This window comes from Ceratotherium simum, chromosome 31 (genome assembly GCF_057802395.1).
Source record: "Ceratotherium simum simum isolate JZ-2026a chromosome 31, ASM5780239v1, whole genome shotgun sequence".
NCBI lineage: Eukaryota > Metazoa > Chordata > Mammalia > Perissodactyla > Rhinocerotidae > Ceratotherium > Ceratotherium simum.
Genome location: NC_141930.1, coordinates 23,121,669 through 23,142,097, shown reverse-complemented (window position 1 = coordinate 23,142,097; position 20,429 = coordinate 23,121,669). Strand labels below are relative to the sequence as shown.

General features: G+C 39.8%; 2 protein-coding genes across 4 annotated transcripts in view; one reads left to right on the top strand and one right to left on the bottom strand.

Annotated features, from left to right (window-relative positions):
* Positions 1–20,429, top strand: part of NKAIN3 (sodium/potassium transporting ATPase interacting 3) — a 627,619-nt gene that overhangs the window by 400,107 nt on the left and 207,083 nt on the right. The gene's annotated exons all lie outside the window — the stretch shown is intronic.
* LOC147913042 (endogenous retroviral envelope protein HEMO-like) overlaps positions 14,437–20,429 on the bottom strand; it is a 46,152-nt gene continuing 40,159 nt past the window's right edge. The window contains exons 3-4 of the mRNA XM_087420355.1: positions 15,385–15,424; positions 14,437–14,630 (exon numbers count right to left, since the gene is read on the bottom strand). Coding sequence (XP_087276481.1) covers positions 14,437–14,630; positions 15,385–15,424 — 234 coding nt within the window. The remainder of the gene's footprint in view (positions 14,631–15,384; positions 15,425–20,429) is intronic.

The window sequence follows — 20,429 nt, the reverse complement described above, 5'->3', positions numbered from 1 at the left end:
TGAAGAAGGCATAAAAGTGCATGAGAAGGCAGAAGAAAGAGCCTGAGAGGCAAGTAGCCCTGGGTGGTTCCACCAGAGGGTGATTTGATGGATGGAAGAAGAGATAAAGTTGAAAGTGTCAGATTTGGAGGCTCCAAATGTCACAATGAGTTCAGGCTTTCTTTAAATGGTAGTTTTTGAGAAGAAGAGTGATGGATCTGGCCTGTGATTTAGGAAACAGAGTAAGGAATGGTTTGAAGCAGCAGAGAGACCAATTGGTTGCCTATCACAGAAATTCAGGCAGTAACTTCCGAGGGGCTGAGATGCAGAGGTAGGTGTAGAAATGAAAACAAGGGGTCAGGCATCAAAGACCTTGATAAAGGTCTTGACAGTATGGAATGGAATAGTTTAGTAAGTAGCTGAAGGAAGAGTCAAGTGTATCCAAGAGTTTCCTAACCAGAGTGTCTGGGAGTTAGATGGTGCTGGGGCAGGCGGAGATTATGAGACATACGACTACCTCCAAATATCCCATTTACATAACATCATATACTCATGACAATTCTAGGGTTACCCACCCATACAGGGGCGGGTTTACTATAGTTCCATGATACCAGAACTTGGACTCCCACATCGTAATCCTAACCAGTGCTTCCTATGTGATATTATCTGCCCACTCTTTTCCAATAAACTCATAAAACAGCCTCAGTGAGTGTGGTGGGACACTAATAGAAGAGGAAAAAAAGGTTCTGTGGACAACTCCAGTCAACCATGTGAACAACAGCATTTAACACTCAATCGGTCCTCCATAAGCGTTTACTGAATGGATGAATTGAAACAATACAAGAGAATCTTTGTAGTTGTATGGAGCTGCAGACATGGCCCTAAAAAGTATTGCAGAGGGTGGAAAAATTAGATCTTTGTGAGGATATCTGTCCTTTGCTGATATTTTCTCTATTTTCTTCATACATCTAGGCCATACACCTGAGCCCATGCATTCCCCTCCTGTTACATGTTCCATGTGCTTCTGTAAAGACAACTCCTCTATCTCCTGGTAGATCTTATCTCCTTTTTCCTAATAGAAGCTTTTACTCCTAAGACTGTCACTTCTCCCTTCAGAATCTTTCATTTTTCTTCTCATTGGATCATTTTGGTTAGCATTCAAAAATCCTGCAAGGGGCCGGCCCCGTGGCTTAGTGTTTAAGTGCGCGTGCTCCGATACTGGCGGCCCAGGTTTGGATCCGGGCGCGCACTGATGCACTGCTTGTCCGGCCATGCTGAGGCCGTGTCCCACATACAGCAACTAGAAGGATATGCAACGATGACATACAACTATCTACTGGGGCTTTGGGGAAAAAAAGGAGGACGACTGGCAATAGATGTTAGCTCAGAGCCGGTCTTCCTCAGCAAAAAAGAGGAGGATAGGCATGGATGTTAGCTCAGGGCTGATCTTCCTCACAAAAAATAAAAGCCTGCAATAGCTCTCATCTTTTAACAAAAACATTTCCCAGCCTCTTCCTGTTTGGGGCCAGCTAGAGCTCATTTCTCCACTCTTTATTAAAAAAAGAGTGTTTATACTCACCATCTAAACTTCCTCACATTTTGTTCTCTCCTGAACCCACTAAATCAAAACTTCTATGTCCCTCTCTCTGAAATTGCTCTCGTCAAGGTCACAACCTGTCTTGTGGGAAGAAAGGATAATAATCAATGATCTGTCCTCATTTCATTTGATCTCTTAATGACTTTTTATATAGCAGTCCCCCTTATCCACAGGGAATATGTTCCAAGACCCCCAATTCTGTACTATCCCCAAACTGCAGATAGTACAGAACCCTATATATATGCTATGTTTTTTCCTATACATACATACCTATGATAAAGTTTAGTTTATAAATTAGCACAATAAGAGATTAACAATAACAACTAATAATAAAATAGGACACATAACAATATACTGTAATAAAAGTTATGTGAATGTGGTCTCTCTCTCAAAGTTATCTTATTGTACAAATTTAATGCCTTTTCCATCTTAATTAACTAAGCACTTACCATACACTATGGCTGTAATTTTTGCAGTTTGAGGTGCAACAGCAAAACCAGCATGGATTTCTTTTTCCTTCTTCACAATTTCACAGATAGAATATCTCTTCTTACCATAGATCTTAGCAACCTCAGCATACAATTTTTTTTTCTTTCCTTATCCGTCAAGAACTTTCACCTTTTCTCTTAAAGGAAGCGTTTTACAGCTTCTCTTTGGCACATCCGAATTGCCAGCATCAATACTCTTGTGCTTTGGAGTCATTAAAGTAAAATAAGGGTTATTTGAACACAAGCACTGCAATACCACGGTAGTCGATTGATAAGCGAGGCAGCTACTAAGTGACCCACAGGCAGGTAGTGTGTACAGTGTGGATCTTGCTGGACAAAGGGAAGATTCACACCCCAGCAAGAGGGAGTGGGATGGTGTGAGATTATATCACACTACTCAGAATGGCATGCAATGTAAATTTACAAATTGTTGCTTTCTGTAATTTTCCGTTTAATATTTTCAGACCGTGGTTGACCACAGGTAACTGAGACCGCAGAAAATGGAACTGCCGATAGGGGGGACTACTGTATAGTTATCACTCTCTTATTCCCGATACATTTTTTGTACTGAATTTCCATGAAGCCCTAGGCTCCTGATATTACTCTAACCTCCCAGCCAGTCAATCTCAGTCTACCATGATGAATAATTTCTCCTTTTGCTATATTTTAAATCAGCCTTTCTCAACCAGAGCTTCCCAGAGCACAAAGCCCGGATACCCAAAGGCCTCCATTGATGTTACTTCTCTCTTATACATCTAAAATGGGTTAGGCGCCATCTTTGGGATGGAGAAAATAGGCATGCAAATCATTTTCTGTGATCTGTGGTTTAGATGAAGAACTCCAGTTGAGAAAGACTCCTCTAAATGTCATTGTGCCCTTTTCTCATCTTTGACTACGCTTACTACTTAGATGATTCCATGCCGATGTCACCCAAAATCTCTGTCTCTAAGACCCAACTCTCCTTTTAATTCTAGAGACTTGAAATCACCACTTGAACTACTTACTACTAAGATTTTGTGACTCCAAGTGTGATCTTAAGACTGGCACTCAGAACACCCAGGAACTTAGAAATGCAGACTCTCAGGCACTGTGCTAAGAGATTCTTGAACAAATTTCCCTTCTATGAGTCTGAAGCTCTTTTACAGCTTACTTCTTATTTAGTTATTATTTACTCTCTCACCGAGTTAAAAAAAAAAAAGACACACCAAATTGTAACTCAACTAAAAGAGAATTTACCATAGAGGAAATGAAGCTTAAGTTTCAGGGCCCCTCACTGCACAGGCCCCTTCCAGGGTGCTGGGTGGGGCCCTGGCAATGCCTCCACGTGATCACGGTTTAGTAAAATTTGCCAAAGTCATTTATTCAAGTTGTTTGAGACTATTGTCTCTTTTCACTTCCAGTTTTGTCACATTCCTGGGTGACAGGATGGCAATGGAGTATACATTGGCATTTTGGTCATTTGGCTACAGGGAAATTGAGTTGAGAATACATTCAGTTTTAGTTTAATAGGGTATATTTATGAGTTTCATGGATCATTCTTTGTGTAGCCTTCCCAGTGTAGGAATGGCTTCTAAGAACACTTGGATGGCTTACTGACCTCACTCCCAGCATCCTGACACAAAGGGGCAGGGCCAGCACTGTATCCTATGCAAAGGTGTCTATGTGCCTGACACTAAATGTCCATGAGTAGAGGAGGAAGAATGTTTGAAGTGTACAGAACTAGAAGCTAGTCTTTCAATCATTAAATAATAGTTGTTTTTTTAACAAAAATAATGCCAAATAGAATTAATCAAAATCTTGTGCTTGTAGGGCATAATTCTCCAAACAGTGAATACATGTGTGTGAGAAGATGCATGTTTTATGCATCTCAACTGTAAGTTTTTCTAAAAAAGTTTCATCAACCGTGCCAGAGTGAAAACAGAATTATCTTTACATATTCTGTATTTAAAAATGACCTAATTTTTTTTTGTCTTAAAGCAATCTAAGTCTCTACAACCAGAAAAAAGTAGGGACAAATTATTACAGAGGGTGTCGGGCAATAAATTCATTTAAAAAATATGATATTGGTGTGTATTATGTGACGTTTGTGGTTTTATCAGCTTTAAATATTTATCATTTTGTGATTTTTTCCCTCATACTAAATAATTTCTCATTCTAATTTTTGTATTTGTAATTATTTTTTCCTTACCTTGAAGAAGATCTCCTTAGTTCTTTAAACTTCAGGTCACAAAGAAACTGGTTCTCTCCCTGTCTAGCTTATTCCTCTGAAGAAAGTCCCGCCACTATCTCTGTCTGCCTTTCTCAGAAGGGCAATGTTTACATTATGGCATCCAATATACCTTGTAATGCTACCAAGTTCCTGTGAGAAAAGTTATCTAAAAATTGTGCTAGCTTGTGCTTTCGTATTATACCCAAGAACAGGAAGGGACTGACTCATTAAACCCACAGAATGAGGTACTGGATTTGATTGGGTGTCAGCACTGCCAATCATTTCTATCCTAAGAGGGGTTACAGGGAGATCTGATGCAGATGCCCAATTACAGTCTAAATCTCCCCTGTCCACCCCACCAAAAGAGGATCCAGTCAGATATATAAAAAATTTAATTCAGATCAAAAGTCAATTGCTGTATTGTTAGTGAGTGGAGAATAAAGTAGTGAGAGAAAAATAAAAGGCAGCATACCCCTTTCCATGTCTTGAAATTACCACTCATTGTTTATGTTAATAGAATCAAAAATTAAGCCTAATCCACAGAAGGCAATTGCCCCTGATTTTTGGCAAATGCCGGACACCGGTTTTGAGCAGCACAGTTTAGGTAGTAGCTCTGATTGGGAGTCATTCTTGATCCCTCTCATCCTCACACCCTACATACAATCCATCTCCAATTCAAAACAACTCGATCTTCAAAACGTATTGTGAAACAGACCAATTGCCGCCTTCACTATCTAAGTCATCTTTATCTCTCACCTGGGCTATTTCATGAGCTTCTAGCTTCCATTTTCACCATCCTACGGGTGCTTTCCCCATTGCAGCCAGAGTGATCTTTCTAAAAGGTACACCAGATCAGGTCATCCTGCCTGAAACATCTGGGACTTCCCTTCAGGATTAGAATGAACCTCAAACTACTTGCCTTCTTTACTGTCCTGCAAGATCTGCCCTCTCTTCCCCACCCCACCTCTCCAACCAGCCTCTTTCACAATGATTCATCCACATTTACCTTCAAGGAGTTTCTTCAAGAAGCTCAGCCCATTCTTGCCCCAGAGTTTTACCCTTGCTATTCCTTCTGCCCCCATATCTTCTCTGTCTTTCCCTACACATAATCTAGATCTCTGTTCCAACATCTCCATTAGAAGAAGATGACCTTGACCACCTCATCTAAAATCTAAGCCTCCACCCCCCTCACACACACACATACACAATCATATTGGCATTTTCACTTATATCCATCACAAATTGCATTTGTGTTTTCTTGAGGATTATTTGTCTCCCCCACTAGAACATAAACTACAAAAGGGCATGACCCTTGCTTTGTATCCCTGATGCCTGTGACTGTGCCTAGTCAGGGTTTTGCACTCAGTAAATACTTGGTGAATGAATGGAAGGATATTCTTAAAGACTTTCAAAACTTTTTGGTATTGTCCACTATAATACTGATAAAATAAAATCCACAAGGGAATTTTTTAATAGAAAGTAAATTATGTTTTGAATCTTAGAATTTAGACATTAAATGGAAGAGTAGAGAATACAAGACCAGAGCTGAAGCCTTCCACTTCTTGCCAATGTTATTTCCATTACACTATGCATGCTGTCTTCCTAGATGATATGTTAAGTGAAAATATGTTTATTCAAGATTCCGCACATTAGTTTAATAATCTGTAGTAGGACTTCTGGTACAAAAATTACTAAGTCAACACCAGATAACACTGACTATTGCTATACTAAAGGAATTTTCTTAAAAATAAACCTGTAAAAAAGAAAGGTAAGGAAAGGAGGGATTGTCAGTTTATGCTTTTTAATTTTTTTATATATCTGTATTCCTTGATTTTTTAAAAATATTTGCTATGGGCTGAATGTTTGTGTTCCCCCAAAATGCATATGTTAAAGCCTAGATCCCCAATGTGATGGTATTTGGAGGTGGTGCCTTTGGGAGGTAATTAGGTTATGAGGGTGGAGGCCTCATGAATGGGATTAGTGTTCTTATAAGAAAAGGTGATCTCTCTCTGCTCTTGGCCATGTGAGGGTACAAGGAGAACACTGCCCTCTGCAAACCAGGAAGAGGTCCTCAGCAGACACGGGATCTGTTGGCATCTTAATCTTCTACTTCCCAGCCTCCAGTACTGTGAGAAATAAATATGTTATTGTTTACAATATACTATCAGTCTATAGTATTTTGTTATGGCAGCCCAAACTAAAACAATGTTTCTGTAGTTTTTAATTGGTTTACAATAAATCTATAAATGTTTTCCTTTAAGAGAATAGTCGTTCTAATTAACTATTGTTTTCAGTCCCCCTGCCTTCACTACAAATTTAGGACTGTGCTCTTTGATAGTAATCATAAAAATGACAAAGTTAATAGGTGATACTTATTCTTTAACTTCAATCACTGGAACTAAACCTGTATCTAATTCTGGAATAACCATTTCCCATGCTATGGCAACCAGGAAGGTCTACCATTGGGAATTCCATTCAAGAAGCACTTGCTGTTTATTTGCAAGGAGGACTATAAGCTGACAGTCTCCTGCAAGATTTGTTTCATCTGCAGAGCCAAGGTCTCACTCACCCCAGGCAGCCCCCAGCCAATGACTGAACACGATTGGGATATTAGCATTGGCCATTTCTGCCTAACGCAGAACTCCAGTGGGCAGTTCTTGCTTTAGAGCTCCCAGTTCAGCTGGCCCAGACTTTATGAGATCTGCATTTCAGTGTGAAGGCTTTCCCTGCTCCATCCGGCTTCCTCTCTCTTTTATTTTCACAGACATTAACTCCTAATAAACCTCTTGCACTCTTAACTTTATCTTGGGGTCTGCTTCCAAGAGAACCAAAATTATACATTTTCTAGATTCTTTTTTTCTTCCATCTTAGGGAAATATATTTCATCAGATGAAATTTGCATATAGTATATAATCATGCTGGCATGTACAATCATCATTACATAACAAAAGAAAAAAGAGAGCAAAAGGCATACTTTAAAAAATTATGTCAAAAGACCTAAGTGGCTTTATAATCTAGTCACCTTTCCTTCCCTTTGGCTCATTAGAATGACTGTGCTTTGGTGACATGGTGAGAGTTGTATTGTGATGGATGGGACTGTCAGAAACTCACTGAGTAGATATTGCATTAGTGCATTACATTTACAAATAGCTGCACTAAGGTAAATGTGATTGCCTCTTCTTCTGTATGTTCTGCATGTTAGGGAAATCAGCTACTGGGGAGTCGCTTAATAAAAAGCAATGACATGTTTTCCTTTCCTCTTCTTACCACCAGTTTTGTGCTACTCAACTATAGTGGAAGCAAACTCCCAATGCTTTTGTCCACAAAACTTTTAGTCTATAAATAAAATCTGTGTTTTTCAGCTAGCCTTAAGCAATCCAAACTAGCAAAGGCAACACAACTAGAATCAGGTTCTACACTATAAACTAAACAAAAAACCGCCTTTGCTGAGGAGAGACATAGAGAATGATGACTTGCAAAAACACTACCCCATTTCTTGCTCAAGGATTAAAGAAGGTGGCCCTTCTGTTTTAGGAGAGCCATTCTTTATTTTATGTGTGTGATTTTAGGGGCTCAGTCTCTTTAAATGGCAGAACAATAGGACTGGCATCCACAGGCATTTCGCCCATCTACAGTATAAAGAATATCTAACTACAGACATTTCCTTTAAGGAAATTGCTTCTATTCAACCTTTGTGCTTGAAGAATGTTGGTATTTTATCCTTGAGATGTATATTACTAGGCCCAGTGCTTTGGACTTGTGACACAAAACAGAAACAGTTACCATGCTGTTAACTCCTTTGGCATTCTGTGTCTATCTGAGGAGCAGGAATTTGCCTCAGGATCCCTGAATCTATAGATACTGTAGAGAAAATGTGTGCTGCTTTGGTTAGTTCCTTCCTAATAGTGCCCCAGCTTTCTTTTGGGAATGGAGCTTTCCGCCATTGTGCATGGTCCTATTGGGAGGGCAGTTCCAGATGCTCACTACTTAGTAGACAAGCTAAAGAGACCAGCTCTTTCCTTTCCTGGACAAGCATGTGGCCAAAAGGAATTCTCTTCTGGACTTGAAAACAAGCAAGTGAGGTCTTGATGGAGGGAATGGTTGCAGATTTTTTAGTCCCGATGGTGGAGGCTTGGACGGGTTAAAATATGGGAACTGTGGTTCATGTTCCCTGGTCTTTGTCCCTCTGTAGCTTCCTTAGCTTCCACCTGTTTCTAAAACTGGTCCTCAGACCAGCTTTCTGTGAGGCCCCACGTTTGCTCATGCACATACACGTACTAATGTCCTTCCAAATAAATCTTATTTACTGAAGTAGCTAGAGTTGCTTTCTCTTGATTATAACCAAGAATCTTAATTACATTTATGCTGTGATTCTGAATCTTACATTAAAAAAAAAAAGCAGACAAGCAAAGCCCCAGTGAAGTACTTATTTGTCCCAGTCCTCAAAAGTTGAACATTTACAATTACTTGTGTGAAGAGAAAGTGGCATGATAGATGTTGTCAAGTAAAAAAGAAGCTATATCTCGTGGCTTTCAATAAATTCATGTTGTTTTTTTCTAGACTCTCATCTCTTTTAGAATGTTTTAGAATGCTGTCTTCATTCTAACACACTTGAAACTTTTAAGTTTATGTGGGAGACAGGTCACCCAGGATGAGACCGGAGGAGACCAGATGAGAATGCATCCTATTTCTCTTGATGAGTTGAGATCTTTGAGAGCCTGCCTGACAACTTTAAAAAAATCTATTCATGCCCAAGAACATTCAGTTATATCCTTCAGGTCCTCTTGACAATAGTTTAAGATTTAGCTGCTTAAAACTGAAAATTTAGTGCCAAGATTTTACTGACTTGAGAATACAGATAAGTAAGCACCGTAAACCTCTCTTCCTAATGATATCAGAAAGTTAAGTGTGGTAGAATCATTTTGAAAGAATGTAAGTGTGAATTTTTCTGTGAAATATTAATACTAGGAAGCTATTTGATTTATAATTTTATGTATTATTTTTAGGATTTTATTTTAAAATTGAGAGAATAAAAATTATTTATGATGATGCACTAATGTACTTTTCTATGTTATGGTCCTTTAATGCAAATAACATAAAACTCAACTCAACTGACCTAAATAAGAAGAAAGAATTCATTGGCTTATATAACTGACACATCACACATGGGTCAGGCTTCAGGCACAGTTTGATTCTTGGGATTAGGATTGTGGGAGATCAAAATTTGGCCACCCCAAAATATATCTCTTTACCTTGATTATTTTCTCTGATGGACATTTGACTTCCCCTGCTAACTCCCTAAAGGAATTTAACTCTGGGTATGGACAGACTGGTAGAGTCCTCGCTAAGCCCATTCTTATCAAAGTTCTGTTTACCAAACATTTACATTTGTAAAGGTATCTCCCTCTCTGTACTGGGAAAAGGGGGGATGGCCTTATCTCTAGAAACTCTTATCAATAGGGAAGGAAAGGACTTAAATCTACATACTCTTTTTTTTTTTTTTTTTGTGAGCAAGATCATCCCTGAGCTAACATCCATGCTAATTCTCCTCTTTTTGCTGAGGAAGACCGGCTCTGAGCTAACATCTATTGCCAATCCTCCTCCTTCTTTTTTTTCCCTCCCCCAAAGCCCCAGTAGATAGTTGTATGTTGTAGTTGCACATCCTTCTAGTTGCTGTATGTGGGGCGCGGCCTCAGCATGGCCAGAGAAGCGGTGCTTCGGTGCGAGCCCGGGGTCCAAACCCGGGCCACCAATAGCGGAGCACATGCACTTAACCACTAAGCCACGGGGCCAGCCCCTACATACTCTTGATTACTATAATTTCTGTCTCTACGGCCACATTCTCTATAAGTGGCCCTGCAAAGAATTATCTGACAAACATGTACATTTCCCTCTCCATGTGAATTGTCTTCTTCCCCTCTGAAATCCCAAACCACTACCCCCCACAATACCCTCCTCTCCTTTAGCTGAAAATACTTAAGGGAACACGTTAATCAGAATGACAAGTTGCTCAGTTTTCTTTCTGAGTTTCTCCCATGTATACATGTTATTAAACTTTGTTTTATTTCCTCCTGCTAACCAGTCTTTTAATTATTTGGCCAGCCACAAGAACCTTAAGGGAAAGGGCAGAAGGGTATTCTCCCTCTTCCCCAACAGGATATTACTGGGGTTATGGCTCTGCTTCTTTAAATTTTTCTTAGGTTTTCCTTCTTCCCATGTTGTTTTCTTCAGGACAGTTTCCCTCATGGTAGAAAAAGAAGGGCTGCAGCAGTCCCTGGCCTGATAGCCATACCCCACTTCATCTAGAGGAAGGTAACCACCTTTGTCTTACAATTCCAAGGCGAAGAAGACCTGGGATTCACTTTGACTCAGCTGGATTAGATCATATGCCCACCGCAGACCAATCACTGTGGCTAGAATCATGGGATGTTCTGATTGGTCTATCTAGGTCATCCCAGAGCAATGGTGGGCTCAGCTTCTCTGAAACCATATGAATCTCCAAAACAGGCTATTGGGAAGGGACAAAGGGAGAAAAACATAGAGCACAAGCAACCAACAGATGTCCAGTTGTCCTTCCTTGCATTGCCATTATAAATTAGGAACGAGGACTATGTATAGATGTGTGGTACAAGGTCATCCACACCATCCATCCCTTTGTACCAAGGCTTTGGGGTGTGAAGCAGCACAAAGGGGCTTCATAATGAGATGGCCTGCTTTATGTGGCGTGGACCTGAATGTCTCAGAATGTTGGACTTGTGAGTGTCCTAGGGGTTTCTGACTAAGAAACACTAATCCACACTAATAGAACTCTCAAGATTCCAAACTCAAAAAGCCAGTTTATCCAATAAAATGAAAAAATCATTTTTTCAAGGTGACCAGATACCTGCCACAAGCAAGCAACAGGAAAAGTCAAATTATTATCAGAAGGATGTCTGATATATATGGAACCAGAAGAGGCATGATTAATTTTTATAATTCAGGTATTTAGTGGCATCAGGCCATGCCTGCACCTCCTGCACAGAATCTGGTTTTTGCTCCCATATACAAAGTAAATGACATTCTTTACTACTCTTTTATAGAGTTTATTAATTTAATATTGTAGATGAAAATAATACTTGCTGAGTATTCACTATGCACTGGTCATTTCACATGCCCTATGTTATCTTATGTATACATCATAATATCCATTTGATACAGGTGCCATAAGTCTAATTTTATAGAAAAGACACTAAACATCAAAGGGATTTAGCAATATTCTCAAGGTCAAACAACTAGTAAAGGATGAAGTAGAATTCAACTCCATATTTGTCTGATTCCAACATCAATGGTTTTTACACGTGTAACCACTAACGGAAGAATATTAATATGGGCCTTGTATTTCCCCTAATTCATTATTAACTTCACTATTAAAACTGTTAAAAAGCAAAATTCTTTATACCTAGAGACAATGAAAATTCTTAATTCATTATTTCAAATTGTATTGAAAATTATTAATTTATTTATAAATTATTTAATTTATTCTATGCCTGTAGTGGGCAAGTCCCTGTAAAGCAGAATGTATACGAATGTACAGTGATGACCAAGACACCATCTTTATTTGCAATTGGGCCAATTATGCATAAGCATTAATAACTTTGTGATCTGACAGCATGTTAGATGATGGTTACAGAGAAGATATTAGAAAGTTATGAATGTTTGTTGAGAGGATACTATGAAATCTACAAGGAGATAGGGCAGTTGAGGAGGGCTTCATAGAAGATGTGTCATGTGAGCCAAACTTAGAAGAAAAATGGGAGAGATCTTTATAAACATAGATTAGGGAAATGTCTTCTAATATGAAGCAAAAAAAAATATGAGCAAAGCAAAAAAGTAAAGAGGATATTTAAAGAATAGAAAACAGAACCATCGGACTGACGTGAAGACTTTTGATGTCAGACTGAGAAGTTTACAAAATTCAATAAGCAATAGGGAGCCACTGAATGTTTCTGAGCAGAGAAATGATATGTTCAGATTTACAGTTTAAGAAGATTAATGTGTATATAGAATAGATTTGACTTGAGTAAAGAGAAACTGGAAATATATGGACTCACCAGATAGGTGCACCGAAATATATCAAGTAAAATATAATGAAGTGCTGAACTGGGAGACAATGATGAAAACAGAAAATAGAGAAGTGGTTCAAGAAAGCCAGAAGGACAATCTCTATGGCTTGCCAAGTATAAAAAAAGGAAAGACCAAAAAGATGCAAGAGCCGAAATAAACCTCCCTAGAATATCTACCCAGGGTCTTGTCCCCCGCAGATAACCTCCATAGTGGTAGGGGGCCAATTATCTGAGTGTGTCACTCTCTTGCTTAAAACCTAGACATCACCTGTGAATCACCTCTGGCACTATAAAAAATAGTTAATTCCAAGGCTTCAGTAGCAGGATTAAATTAATCTCTTGTGTCAGGGGTGAGTGGGGGGCAGGGCTTTGGTATTTATAAAAAGCCCTCCATGTGATTCTATCATGCAGTTATACAGCCTGCGCTGGTCTCTGGTCTACAGAATAACATCCACCCTACTCAGTAAACACGTTCCTATGATCTGACCCTTTCCTGTCTCTCTGGCCTCATCCAGACATATGGAACAACCTAAAACTACTCAGATGTGCCAGGCTGTTTGAGGCCTGTGTCTTGGCTCTGACTCTCTCCTCACCTGAAATTCCCTCCGCTACCTGACTGCCTGGTGAACACAGATGTAGGAACCAGCTCAGGCGTCCCTTCTGTGGGAAGTCACTGCTTATCTCATCAGAAGCCGACATAACTGTTACCGTCTTTATAGGTTTACTGCCCTTTTGTAGACATCTACCTTCTTGTTCTTATTTGGCCATGTGTCTACCTGCCTCTATTAATGAAGCTCCTTGTGCTTAGGACTGCCCCAATTAGCATTAAATCAATGACTGTCTCCAAGTATTGTACTTGGAGTTGGGGGCGATACAATGGTGTCGCTGTCATCAGAAACACATAAGGTAAGAGCTGACAAGGAAGCAAAGAGTTAACTATTTTAATTGCAATTAGTCTGGTGCCTTGCTATTAATTTGTTTAACATGTAGAGGTGTAAATTTTGATGCGGCTGATAACTAATTCCATTTGGACATGATCAGTTTTAAGCACCAGCCGGACATGCAGGTGGAGATGCCCAGCAGGCAGCTATAAATGGGAAATGAGTTCAGCTGTGGAAGATATCCCAATGCGAGACAATGTGAAGGGAAGAGGCAAGAGGATTGTTAGCATGCTTTAACGTTGCTACTCACTTCATAGAGTAGACCAAATGTTCTTGCTGTGCCTTTCTTGAAAGCATGACCAATTACAAACATGCACATAAGGGCAATTAAAAGGGGGGAGGGGAAGCAGACCTGGCATCCAGTTCTCCCCTCTGTATTCTCTTCCCCCTAAGTTAGACTACGCAGGTTCCACACAGCTTCTGTATGGGCTTCCTGGAAGTGCCGTGGAGCAGTGAGGTCTTGCCCAGCTTTGGTCTGGGAGTGAGGGAGTTCATTTTATTTCGTGTTACTGTTTCTGAGTTTCAATTGTTCATCTGGGAAATGAGGTTAAGAATACATAACCTACCTATCTTAAACAATTATCGTGAATATTAATACATGCAAAAAAGCTTTGTAACCTGCATGGCACTGTGAAAATGAGAAGTGATTTTTTTCTATCTGTAGCAAGATCTTTTTCTTGTGTCAATTCTATTAAACTTTTCAGATGCCCTGTGCATTGCCAAATATCACTAAATTTAACTCACTTTTTCATAATCAGTATACCCGTATTTCCAAATCCCCCTGATAGATAGTCAAAAAAGTAATTGAATTATTTATTACAAATCAAAGTTAATATTTTTTCTTACAATCTTTCTATTCGTGAAAAGTATATTCATTTTTCTTCTGATTAAGGCCCAAGAAATCCATCCAAAATTCATGGTGATCCCATTTATGCAGGCAGAAATATCAAGGGCTGGGTTGACTTGCCTTTCTGAAAGAGCGTTCAGGTTTAAACCACCATCACCAGTGGTGTGCCAGACACCTGTGGAAGTTCTGTGTAGACTTGGAGGGTCAGGGATTCTAAGACCTCAACATGGGCTAGAAAGAAGTATACCCGGCCAGCAGCTATTGTCCCCTCTCTCACTCATCAAAAGCTGCCAGGGTCACCTCAGGACTACCAGGCAAAGGCATGCTGGTGGAGCAGGAAGGGACACTGGTAGGTAGTGGACTGGCCAGGTAGGAAGTTCCCATGGAAGCAGCGGGTGTATGTCGTCTCGGGCTCATCGCATCCTCCTGGCGTGGCACATACACCACAGTCAGGCCAACCATGCCTTCTAGTAATAACACATGAACTCGGTTATCTTGAGTTTGTTTTTAAATTAGAAGAGAGAGGATTTATTTGACATTGTTTTTCCTATTACTCTGTATATCAGCTTTATTTATTTAAAGTACTTGCCCACAAAGAATACATTTCCTGCTATTCTATTGCAATTATTCTCTGAAGAAGACAACAGCAAGAGAGGAGGTTTTCAGAAAGCCTCACGGGAACTGGAAGAGGAACTAACATTCATAACTTGCCTCTTCCGTGCCAGGCAGAGCGCTAGGGTTTTGCACGGAGGATATTTAATTTAATCTTCATGACAATATTGTAAGGTAGCTGGGTTACATTGATCCACACTTTAAAGAAGCTCAGAGAGACTAAGTCACTTGTGCAGGGACGTATGGTTAATAAATGGAAGGACAGGAATTCATACCCAGGTCTGTCTGACTCCAAGGAACATGCCTGTTAGATTAGAACAGTACAGATATTTACAAGTACACAATCTTCTGGGTCCAATTAAATTACCAAAGGTTTTAAAAACTAGAAATATCTCTAACTTTGTGGCTGGGTTGTACACAGTTTATATATCTGTAACCCAATTGTAGGATAGTTCAGTGTGAAATAGCCTTTAAATAGGTGCACAGCTGGACGAAAACTGGGGCTTTTGTATTTTTGCTTTTCTGGTTTGTTAATTTGTTTGTTTTTGTATATTTCAAATATTCAGTAAGTAGGATTCTCCAGGAAACGGACTCTGAGATGGTCATTACCTGCTGGGGGACCACGGAGGCGTTCTCTCAGTGACAGCACCTGTAGGAAAGGGAGAGAAGCAGGATTAGCAGACAGCTGTTGAGAGGCCTCACACCATCCCAGGGTGAACTTGAAGCAGGGATGAGCCTTCACTGTAGCTCATCGAGGCAAGGAGGCTGGGCCTTTGTACCCCGCGTGGAGCGTTGGATACAAGGAGAGGGCATAACCCTGGGCAATGCTCCTTCCTTCCAGGGAAGGCAATTCCTGGAAAAGGACTGAACTGAGAGCCATCTGGCCCAGCAGAGACAACAAGAGTGCCCCAGTCATTAAGAGGGCACCTGGGCAGCACATTGCAGCATGCACCACAGTCCCCTTCTGTGTCCTTAGGGGTCCATTGGTTCGTGTAAGTTTACCCAATAAGAGACCAGCTCCTCCGGGATTCTGGATGGTCTCATTTCCTAGGATAATTTATGGAAGAAAGGTTAGTGAGGTAAACTGCAGCCCCCATAGCTGTGCTGGTCTTGAGGCCACAGATACTAATTACTCTCCATTCTGAATTACTCTCGCCCTCAACCAGCACTTCTGCTCCTCTAGGTGGCTTACCATTAATGTGCCCAGATGTGCATCTCTGAGGACTCAGACTCCTCAAGCCATGGAATTACACTTGGAGATGTACCACCAACACTGGAAATGACCACAAGACACTAGATCTTCCCAGGCATCACCTGGCTTTAAATTCTCAGAGATTTGTTTTCCTCCCTCCACTTGCTGCCAAGGTTGAAGCATGCAAGATGCTCTTCTCTTTCTGTGGTGGATTTTTTTCTGGATTATATCTACACTGAGGGTATAGTCCTTGTCTGCATTTTATGTTGGGGGGTCTTCTAGTAGACTGCCCATGTTGGGTATTTTTCCCCTTACTGCTACATAAAATAATAGTGTGTGTCATAATCAATGGATTCATAGATTCAATGAAATCTTCCCCATTCTAGTGGGCTGAATGGTGTTCCCATAGATACCAGGTCCTAATCCCTGGAAGCTTTGAATGTTACTTTATATGGTAAAGTCTTCACACATGTGATTAAGTTAAGGACCTTGAGATGGGACATTATCCTGGATTATCCAAGTACCCTAAACACAATCACAACTATTCTTAAAAGATACAGGCAGAGGAAGATTAGACACACAGAGATGAGAAGGCAATGTGAAGACAGAGCAGAGAGAAATTTGAAGATGTTGGTCTTGAAGATTGGAGTGAAGTGGCCATAAGCCACGGAATGTCAGCAGCCACCAGAAGCTGGAAGAGGCAAGGAGTAGATCATCCCCTAGGGCCTCTGGAGGAAGCAAACTTGCTGACACCTTGATTTCAGACATCTGGCTTCTGGAACTGTGAGAGAATAAATTCCTGTTGTTTTAAGCCAGCTGATTTGTGGTGAGTTGTTACAACAACCACAGTAAGCTAATGCACCCACAGTACTATTTCCAAGACTCAGTTCTCCATTGACTTTATTTCCTTTGGCATTTTCATATGAAACTTCCAGAGATATTGAGCTGGGCTGGAAGCCATATAGTAAAGGTAGGGTTCTCACGTCAGCTCTTTAAATCAGGTTTAATCAGCCAATTTCTAGCTGTGTGATCTAAGACACATGACTTAACCTTTTTAAACCTCAGTTTCCTGATCTGCAAAATGGGAGTAATAATCACATCACATAAGCACACAATGGGGATTAAATTAGATGACCACATAAGCTGTTAACAAAGCACCAAAAATATATAATTTGATTAAAATATATGCTAATAGTATATATATTTATTAAGGACTTACTAGGTCTCAGGCAGCTCTCTGTGCCTCAGTTTCTCCATCTGAGAAATAAGGAAAATATTAGTACTGACTTTAAAGAGCTATTATGCGGATTAAGTGGGTGCAATTCACATCCAGCGCTTAGCACACTGCAGAACATGTAAGAAGCATGAGTTGTCATTAGTATCTCTATGTACTGTCTCACTTAATCCTCACCACAGCTCTATGAAATTGATAGCAGTGTTACCCACATTTCATAGACAAGAGTTGGAATAAATTGTTCAAGTCCACACAGCTGGTGTTATCTGAGCCAGGATTCAAGGCCAAGTCTGTCTGAGATTAGAGTTTAAGAGCTCCATCATTTCCACCTGCCAATGGAAAGTAACTTTTATCATTTTAGACTTCACCGTTTCAGTGCAGATTCTAAGTGTGCTCTCTACCATATAGAAGGTCTCCAAGTGATCTCTCAACCATAGACGAATGTCTTATTCTTGAGAATAATAAAGGGGCATGTTAGCAATTCTCCTATTAGAAGTTTTCCGGCAGTGGGAAACATTTGTAGGTAATTACCTCGCTCTTCTATCTCCCAAACTTCAGCATCATCAAGAAACCTTTCAAATGTCCGTTTCATAATAATTAATTGTGAAGAATGCTATATCTTCCTACATGTCAATGGTAAGTATGTCTGGAAAGTTAATGACTCTGTTTTTACCTAGCATTCTCCATGCAATTACCGAGGAACCTGGAAATATTTGAGAATACTATGCCCGCAAATACTTCGGAAGTGTCTTTCTGGTGTATAAAAGTGATGATGAATCACCAAATAAAGCTATTTTGTGTATGAAAACATCAACATTATTTCATAAATTTTCAGTTTTATTCATTCATTCGTTTTTCAACACTTACTGGGTGAGTGCCTATGACATGAGGGACACTGTCGTAGGCAATGAGGTTTCAGCAGTGATGAAAAAGGCTTTACAAGGTCTCTCAAATAAAGCCTACTTTCTGGTGTTGGGAGCTTCATTTAATCAACCAGCCAACTAGAAAATATCAAATAGTAAATGAATGTTCTGCAGAGAAATAAAACCAGGAGGGACCAGTTGACAACAATGAATTCATTAAACCATTACTGATCATTTGTTAAGTAACCATCATGAGAACATAAAATGAAAAAAATCACATACTCTTCCCGCAAGAAGTTTGAAGGCTAGTTTTAGCTGTACTGTGAGACAGTGTGAAATGTAGTATAGGGAAAAGTACAGAAAAAGTTAAAATGGGTCTGATGTGGACAAAAATCACTTCCAGATAGGAGGACAAGGTAAAGTACTTTATAGAAGCTTAAAAGGTGAATCTTTAAGGATAGATGAGTTTCCACATGTAGGAAGTGATAGGAAGAAAAGCAGACCCAAAATAGGGAAAAGTGTGAGTAGAGCAGGAAAGCGATAAATAGCAAGTGGTCTACCTGGGCTGGAGGAGAGGGATTGTGTAGAGAACTAGAGGGAAATATAGGAGGGCCATGGGTTTAATCAGATCACAAAGCCCTTGATGGCCAGGGTAAGGATGAGACTGTATTCAGGAAAAATTATATAGTTTTGATGCAGTGAATGACATGTTCAGAGTTGTGCCGTAAGGAGTCTGAATGGCAGTGAGGAGTTTTGGAGAGGTAAAACACTAAAGACGAGGACATCATTTGGGATGCTGTCGTAATGGACCAGGTACAAGGGATGGGTGGTTATCTGGGATGATGATGGTGGGAATGGAAAGAAGAGAATGGCCAACATTTTGTTTTCTGTTATAGATGGATAAATTTTGTGACTCCATGTGTGCAGGAGGGGGAGGGGAGAGAAGAAGGTGGAAGAGACTAGGTAATAGAGACCAGGATGAGGAAAATGTGGATGAGAATGACCTAGTTGACAGAGATCTAAGTGATAGAGGTAAAAGCTGTACCATTAGAAGCTTCACTGTCTCTGTGCTTTGGTTTGCATTTCTTCATTTAATAGACTGCTGGTTTCACCCTCTTTCCAAGTCCAAATATATCAAGATTCAAATCAAATGAGAGGCTCAATACATTCAATAATATTTATTAAATGTCTACTCTAGACTAGGTACTATATATGTTTCTTGATAGTGGAGTCATTTTTTTTTTTCCTCTTTTCAGTTTCTTTAATGCTTCACCTGTGCCTTTGCTAGAGTGTTCATTACTTACCTGCTACCTCCTCTAAAGTGCCTTGAGGGAAAATTCCATGTTTGTCTCATTTGTATTGCAATAAATTGCACTCAATAGATACAAAGTAAATATTTGTAATTTGAGCTTTTGAAGTTACATAATATATGAAATAGCTTGGTAAGAGTTTTGGTGGTAACTACTCAATTCTACCCAATACCCACTATTAGCTCCCAGCTGCTTAAGAACCAATTCCCAAATAGCTTATTAGATTATTAAAATATTAATACAGTTCATTTGTTAAAATGACTCAAATTAACAAGATGAATATTTTACAGTACAGTCATTTCAGGCATATTAACAATATCATCAGTGTAACTACATAGTAATTCAATAATTTATCAAAAATGTCTAGAAAATAGTTGACCAAGGCTGTGTAAACTTTTTTCTATTAACCTAGGTATATAGACTTTTGAAAAGTAATTTTGAGTTTGTATTGTGATTTGTCACATAACACGTGGCTGCTAGCTTAAACCATAGCTAAGAAATGTGTCGCATTTCTAGTGAACAAATGCTAGAACACAGAGAGAACATTTTAGTAACATTCTATAAGCGATAACTCACAATAAATGTAAAAAAAGAAAGGAACAGTGCCTCATGGTAAAGGATGAGTAATTCAGGCCAGAACCAGAGAAGTTATGGAAAGACTTGAGACCTTCCAGAAAGACATAGTTGGAGATCCTAGGTTGGGATTGACAAATTTGGAAGCCATGCTGACCAACCAAGACAGGGCAGAGGACAGAGAAAAGTAGATATTCCAAGATCCAGGCAACTAGCAGCGAAGAGACCATCTGTCAGAGTTGAAGGAGCAGCATAAAGCTGTCAGAAGGGTGGATTGGAGGATTCAGTAAGAATGGGAGTCTTGGGAATAGGTCATTTCTGAGAAGAATCATTGTGGGCTTCCTATACAGAAGTAAGCAAAGGCTAGGGGACATTTCCAGAGTCTGCAGGTGGAGGTTAGAGGATGCATATGGTAGGAGTGAGACATAGTAGGACTGAGATATGGCCAACTATTAACAGCATAGTAAGTAGATTAGCCCCCA